The sequence below is a fragment of the Achroia grisella genome, unplaced genomic scaffold, assembly GCF_030625045.1.
Source record: "Achroia grisella isolate CSIRO2021 unplaced genomic scaffold, CSIRO_AGI_Agris_v1 utg4223, whole genome shotgun sequence".
NCBI lineage: Eukaryota > Metazoa > Arthropoda > Insecta > Lepidoptera > Pyralidae > Achroia > Achroia grisella.
Window position 1 is genome coordinate 199347 of NW_026712852.1, and position 8100 is coordinate 207446.

General features: G+C 32.7%; 1 protein-coding gene across 2 annotated transcripts; it reads right to left on the reverse strand.

Annotated features, from left to right (window-relative positions):
* Positions 1–302: 302 nt before the first annotated feature.
* Positions 303–7121, reverse strand: LOC131844870 (uncharacterized). 2 transcript variants are annotated; one of them, XM_059193850.1, is made up of 2 exons: positions 6984–7121; positions 303–4126 (listed from the first exon to the last, which is right to left on the reverse strand). In XM_059193850.1, exon 2 carries the CDS (start codon positions 4118–4120, stop codon positions 3623–3625), a length of 498 nt encoding a protein of 165 aa, XP_059049833.1. In that variant the 5' UTR covers positions 4121–4126; positions 6984–7121; the 3' UTR covers positions 303–3622. The 2 variants fall into 2 exon arrangements, with proteins under 2 accessions (XP_059049833.1, XP_059049832.1); XM_059193849.1 differs by lacking the exon at positions 6984–7121 and adding an exon at positions 4450–5261.
* Positions 7122–8100: the final 979 nt, after the last annotated feature.

Here is an 8100-nt window from a genome sequence, read left to right on the forward strand (position 1 = left end):
ATCAACTTCCATTATATAGATTATAAATCTTTATGTGTGACTCATGTCAGGCGTCAATAAATAAATACACGGCCAGGATAACTTCTGCTACGTTTTATTAGTCTTACATGAAACGATAATGATAATGTAATCTATTTTCCAAACACCTACATACTTTATAAGTGATGTAAGTAATCATTGTAAAGGGTATTTTTTTGCAAAATTCCACAGAAGCAGGAAATTAACGATAGGTATATCTTTCCTTGTGCGTGTTATAAGTGAAATAAAAGATATAGATTTAATTATTAAATTTGTTTATTGGACACAATTTAAATTAAGTACTTAGAATTTAGGTAAATTATCCCCCTTACTAATTATTAAATATGACTATATAATATTTCAAATGTAATAATTATACTCTATCTGCATAAAGTTGTTTAGGACCATATATAAAAAAGTTGTAGTTGTAGCGACACTCAGTTACAGATGTTGATGCGGCAAACAGCGATGTCGACCGGACGGGTGTTGCCACTCACACTGACTTCATTAGTAAGGAGGAAAATAAATCTCAGTATAATAACATAGTTTGGCATAAGGTATATTATTTCAAAATATAATTAAACTTTTAATATCCAACAAGTTATAATATAGGTATAGTGTTCTTGAAACTAAATAAATAATAATATTTTCCTATAGACTAAATTAATAGAGATCAAACATAAATCAGGTAACAAAATATTTTAGGTCTAATCCGTTACATTTTCTATTCATAATGTAAAATAGATATTATCTGCTTCATTGACAAGTTATAAAATTTCCTAGACCAATTATAAACTTTATAAAGACTAAAACAGCTTAAATAACCTTTCCCCACTAATATCACCGAACACCGTATCACATGCTTGGGTTGTATGACGTAAGCTTCTGACGTCATCACCCTCAGTCCATCCCCAACTTGTGCTAGGCACAGTTATTTTCAAAATAATCTTGGCCATTAGTATATAAATTAATTGTGTTTGGACCAAGTGATTGGTATAAAATTCTTAAAATAGTGTGTAATATGAATAACTTTAACCTTAAGAGTCATCAGTATTCTAGATTAATTTCGGAGTTTATTTTAAGTACATTTAACGCATTAAAATATATTTTTACTACATTTTTTCGTAAAGCGAGTCTCTGGTAGTCTGACAACACCAAAATTCAATATTGTGTTACAGAAAAAGAACGAAAACATATTTTTCGTATCAATTTGATATAATAATAATGACCCATTTCCTGTTTATATTTACCTGCTTGTACTTTAATCATACAATGATTTACAATTTTGAAGATATTTACAGTTCGAAACACATAAATTGTAATATAGTAGTTAAGTAGATACTATTAAGTTTGCAAGCAAATGAATTTAAATTATCCAACATTTCATTATTACACATTAATCCAGTCTTCTTCTTTCATCATAGATGTAATAAAAAGTACTTACGACCCTTACAGCATTAAATCTTGTTAAGAATATATCTTATTGAATGAAAACACCTTTATATATAAAACTTAAAAATTAGAATAATACGTGAAACGAAAAGAACAAACCAGTACACGAGTTGAAATAATTTCTTACAAGTTTGATGTTTTTATTCAAAATTCAAATTCAAAATTCAAAAATTCTTTATTTAGATAACACCATTTTACAATTACATTCTACAGTTGTTGAAGACTCCTTTTAAGCATAAAGATGCCTGTGCCAGGAGGCTCCGCTCTTCCATACCTTATATCACCACTTTTGTAACTGTTTTTTGTTTTATAAATAAGGAAATAGTATAATAATATATTCATTGATAAAATATTTCAATTTTTGTCCTTTCATAGTGAGAATGAATTTTTAACTCAGAAATTATAGCATTACCGAACAAATTTTGTTAATAATGATCTTATAGAGTTTGATCACTTAGTACAGAAATTAACGAATCAAGTAAAAATATAGGTAACTCTAAGTATTATGTACCAGTGTTTATGACGATTTTACTGGCCGACGTGAGATCCTCCCAGAGCAAACTTCGAAACGTAAATACAGGCTTAAAATTTTTGATTCTATTCTACTTATGTAGAAATTACCTAAAAGTAAAACGTTACAATCGAAATAAAAAGGGCTACTTTTTATTTTGATTGTAACGTTTTACTTGTGCCAGTATAATTATGTAGTTACTAAATTAATTGTAAGTTAAAATTTTTACCGACAGCAGTCCTATCAGAATACGTTCCTTGAAAAAAAAGATACGAGTTAATTTTAAAATATTGGAATGTTTTTTTATTTTTATTAATTAATTTTATGTCAATGTAGACCAAGTAACGTTTTCAAAAAAGGAAGAACGGATCCAGAAATATAAACTTAAATATTGAATATTGGGTAAAATTATTATGTGATTGTAATTTAATCGTCTTAGTTAGCAAAAATCCGAAAACAAATGTTATAATAGCTAGCGTTCTCGTATTAGCTATGATACGCTATAATTATTCTATTTGACTAAAGTACTTACAACAAACATTGATTGTGCGTTAACTTAGTACCATTGTAACCATATTTTAAGGTTGATTCTGTTAACTGGTACAGTATTGTATACTTATGATTAATCTATAAATAATATTATGCCAACATTTATATGTTGTTAGTTCTGCATTCTTGGCTAAATTGTTATTTAAAATTTCTGACATCGACAATGCAAACGTAATAACATAGACTCAAATATATAGCAGTCCTTATGAAGTTATATTGATGACATTTGTATTCAATGTGAAATACTCATAAATGAATCCTCGACTTGATGTTCTAATTATTTTCTTAATCACTTCATCATCGTACTAAGGATGATTGTAAATAATGCAACTAGATATTTATGCTAAATAGTTTTTTTTTTATATATTCTCTAACTATAGAAGTCGTCAAGAAATCATATCATATGTAAATTACATTTTAATTAGACAGCTTTTACTATCGGGCGATTGTTTCTCATCAGGATAATTGTCATATAATGTTTAATTTTCATTGTCTATTTTTTGTATTGGTTGTCCCATTACCATGATAAATAAGCGGTGTCTTTACCATAAACCCAACTAACATTTCAATCAGTATGATATGTTTCATAAAAATACAACTTTCTCTGTTATCACAGCCCGTAATTTAGTATTATTTACTATAATAGTAAAATAAAGTTTATAACTTGATATAATATATTTGTGTGTGTAAGTACTTATTTTCTTTGTTTTCTATTTACATGAATAATTTTCAAATTTAACTTTTAAGCATTTCTTTGATTATATAATATTTTGAGCTTTGCTCGTTTAAAAGACTATCTATCATACTCGTAATTTTATGATAAACAAATTTTCATTTCATCGACCATATGTTACTCTCCAACCCATGTACATCATAAATTTTATTACTTAAAAATTTGTTTCATATTATTTTCTTGGAATGAGATCGAGATATTATTTAAATGTATAAAATACTAAAATTATGTATTTAACTATTCTGGTATATTTAAAACTAATAAACTAAGTACATAGGTTGGATCTGTATCCGTTCACTTAAGAACTTTCTTAACTGTATTCATTGTATACGAGTTCAAATCGAAAATATAAATGGTTATCATGAAAGTTGACACATGAAGTGGTAAAACTGATCAAAATTTACCGGCTCCAATTCGGACTCCCTTTCTGATTTGTGAAGAAGCTCTGGGTTTCTTTTCAGGAAGTTCCTAACCCAATCTTCTCCAGCCATTCTGCTTTTAACGTCGAAGGGATGATTTAAATGGTTGTCTTCAGCATACTGGAAGGCCAGCTCTCTAATATCTCGACGAGAGACACCCATGAAGTATTGCTCCATGCTCTTAATATATCCCACTAGGTCCCTTTCTTGGCTGTCTGTAAATACTCTTCGATAATGGCCCATCAGTGGCTTAGTGTCGTCTGGTTGTTGATACCTTATCTTACTAGCTCGTCTCTGTAGTGTAGATCGTGGTATGTGGAAAGTCCTAGCCGCTAGTTTGTAGCCCATCTTACCTGACACGACAGCTTGTACGGCTTTAGCCATATCTTCCTCATTCCAAGATTGTCGTCCACTCATTCTTTCGTATTTTCTGACCATTGCGATCTGAAAATATAAATAAGAATTTCGTAAATTACATATAACATTAAGATAACTATTATTACCAATGTCTTTCCTTGATTGTCCTTTTTATACAGATTTTCAGATCAGTTTAAAGTTAAAGTTACAACTTGTCATGACCTTTCAGGACCAATTGTGTGTTATTGGCAACTACAGTTGCTGACCTGACTGCACTAAAATTTCTAATTTTATCGCGTCTAATTCGTTTAATTTTTAGTTAATACCTAAGTCTGCTAAATAGGAATTAGAAAACATAAAAATAGAATTTGCTTTGAAAGTAGTTACAGTAATCGGATTATTATATTTACCAAATAAATCACCTGCTTATCTTTATCTCATCTATTTATGCCATCAAGTAGCTTCCTTTGCAAGCTGTATTCCGGATTCGGGTTCAGATCCAGTTTATTTCAAGGCAGATGTTGTAGTAAAATTACTGGGAGCGAGGCCTAAAACCTCAATCTTCAGAAATGGCAACGCCTGCTACCTTCACGTTGAAATTTTGGCATCATATTGCATTTCGTGATGGATGTGGTATTATTACTTACAAGCTTAACTACCGCTTTCATTTCATAAGATGGGCCAACTTTATTATCACCATAGTCGTATAGAATACATATGCATACACATATTTCTAAACTAAATGAGATAAGTTATTTCACAGAAAGGAAGTGCATTAATATATCATACTACATAGAGGTAAGGATTCCTTGATTTATTGTGTAAAGAAATGTTTATTTGTAGCTTGTACTGTACTGTAAATTTAGTGTGTAGTTTTGAGTGTTTGGCGAAGGGTAACCGCAATCTACCGGTTTTGTGGACCACGATCAATGCCAGCTCGAGGTGAAAAAAACACGTCTAGAGACGTTCTAGAGGTTAGCGCCAGTGTTGTTCAATTTGTGTCTTATATGTTTTAACTTATAAATATGTAAATAAAATACCTTACGCTTAGTTGTCTGCATCATACTCATAGTGTATCGTACTCGTTATATTATAGTTTAATGGTAGTTTTCCTCGTTACAAATAGGAGTCTTAATTTAATATTAATACAATAATTAACTACGTTAGTGAACTTGTTTGGTAATCACGGTACAGTAAGCGTCCCTACATTGTCAGAATGTACACCTCCCAGTAGAACAGCAGTTAATATGTTTGTTCTCATACAGATAAAGCTATCGCAATATCTCTTGAACAGATATAATAACATAGAATCACGACTTGGTATAGACGTGTCAATTGATAAAACACAAAACGTACAATATGAACAAATCCTATTTATGTCATTCATTTATTTATTGTAGGCCACAAACTTCTATATATATGTATTCTATATTATTGCATATTCCAGTTCGGAACAAAAGGGTTTACACTAATTGATTGTCAGAAACTCTAGCCGAAAAAAAAGTTTTAGCAGTTCTGTGTGATTATAAAACAGGTCCACAGAAATACACTTTCGATTTTTTGCTGTTGATAAGCTTGTAAGGCACTTGCTCCACCGTCCACATCGACGTGTAAGTGTGACTTGTTCGAGTTTCTACCACATAGCGCGATACCGATAGCGAATGGCCGATAAACATGGCTTTACAAATACGATAACTCGGAATACGGGGGCCCCTTTGCACAGCATGTATTCGTATCTCAAATTGACAGGAAAGATGTGCTGCGAATTTTCCTAGTAACAGTGTCTAATCGCGTTTTCATCTTCATGCCTCTTAAAATAAGAATGCAGTGAAGTTATTGACGTGTGCTATACTAAATATGTGTATATACCTACTCTATTCACATCAATACGTGCATTTTCTTGTAAATTATGTTGTTCAGCTGTACTTATGACCGGGCAGCGGACTATTGTGTCATGTGTATCTACTGATGTCAGGTGTACATTGAAAAGTATTTTCTAAATTACAGTATACGTGGTTAAAGCAATAGTCTGGACTTTACCGACTGGAAGCAACAATAATAATGGTGGAAAGTATATTAGATAATTAAGGCCGAATATAATGTAGTTGAATTTTGAATTATAAAAGCAAAATAGTTTCATTTTTGTGTTGATCATAGCAATTTTTCTTGTAATGTATATTTTACATAGGTACCTACCTATGGACAAGTGTTATTATCAACAGATGAATATAACATACAATACACATAGAAAGATATTATTGAAACGTTTATTTTAATTACCAGTAATTTGCCTTAACGACATTATTTTGTGGAAATAAAAACGGGAAATACTACTTGTTAGTGATCAACCGTCCTTGTGTGACCGCGTCATATTTTTTATCTGTCAAAAGAACATAGTCGTCAGCGGTCAGCTGTTTGTGATCGTTTCATAGTGCGTCTATCAACATAACCTCGTACTAAACAAATTTTAGTACACGAGTCTATCGTATAGTTTACTATACATTGCATGTTGAATACTGTTCAGATTAAAATGCAAAGGGCCAATAAGATACGAGCGAGCAATGGACGGCGGCTGCGCGGAATTAAACATATTTGAGACGAGTCGAGAGAAATCATAGTAGCAATACGAGTACGCCGTGAGCCGAGGTTACTCCGACGCGTGACTTGCAAGGTCCCCGCTGCATTACACGATGCGCCAAGGTTGCCTCGACATAAGGAACCTAGGGCTTAGTTATAAAAATTGATACGAATACAGTACTATTTATATACATGAAATTATTTATGGCTATACACCCACGAGTCACCATGCAGTAAAGCGGCACGGCGGATGGAGGTGAAATCTGCATCGGTTGCTTATGCGCTGCATAGCTGTTGCAGTTTAGTAGTCTAGGTGTCATAATATGATGTACATGTATTATTATAATATGCAGAGTTAGTTACTCACGTTTCGTTGTATGATCGAGGATGGCGTAGACGGGAGGGGGTTGTGGAGGCGGCCAGGTGGCGCGCGCGGAGGCGGCTGGTGGCTGGCAGCTGAGTGCACAGACACGACAGCGTGCGGTCGGACTGACGGCGCGCGCGGCACTGGCGCGGGGCCCGTCTTGCCCCGCCGCCGGCCCTGGCGCGCTGACGTCACCTGGCCCAGGGCCCGACTGCGACGTCTATTTTTGTCCACAACTAATTATCTAGATCCTTCCTTTGTTCAACTCGAATGCTTATGACTGAAAAGGAAATCTGGTTATCTATATCCACAAAGCAAAGCAAATTACGGACGTCATCAATATAATCAACAGCTCTATTTACTACAGACGTACCAACATGTTTGCATTGCAATTTTAGGTTAATGTGTATAGTATGTAGGTAGGTGTAATTAACGAAGAATGGGTAACAGTGTACAATGTCATCCATAATGCATTTGTAAATTGTAAGATAGTGTTTTATTTACCCGAATTTTTAAAAGAATACAGAAGTACCTATACATAGTTAAGGAAGTTTATAATTTACAGTCTATCCAGCTGAAGTAAGATCTTATTAACAATGGATATGTAGGTGTTACGTTCGTTACTTTGTACTTTGTGTCTGTAGGTGTTATTTTGTCTAAATATAGCGTTGTCTATCACACGGTAGACATGTAGGTAGGTACGAATTTAATGCTCCATGCATACTTCATTATCATAGATATGGATATTTGTCTCTTTTGATTTATGTACACATAGTCGTATTATCAAAAATGTAGAGAAACTGACAACATAGTGCTCATTCATACAAGAAAAATTAAAGTAGATCTCTATTTCGATATAAAACCGACTTTGCGAAAACTAAAGTGAGCTTGTTCGCTGTTTTTACAAATCATCAAGAAACAAATATTAATAAATTACTAAAAAAATACGTATGCCATATGATGACGTAGTATTACATTTTATTTATCTTAATCAATCATATCCAAGTCGACAAAGTAGAGAGCAGAAATAGTCTATCAATAATGTAAGCGTAGTAGTTTCATAGCCAAAAATGCTGGGTTTGCTCCAAATACTAAAAACCACATAATATATTGTAAGTAA

Excerpts from the sequence above, each read along its gene's own strand:
- LOC131844870 (XM_059193850.1), bottom strand. The coding sequence starts at position 4,120 with ATGGTCAGAAAATACGAAAGAATGAGTGGACGACAATCTTGGAATGAG.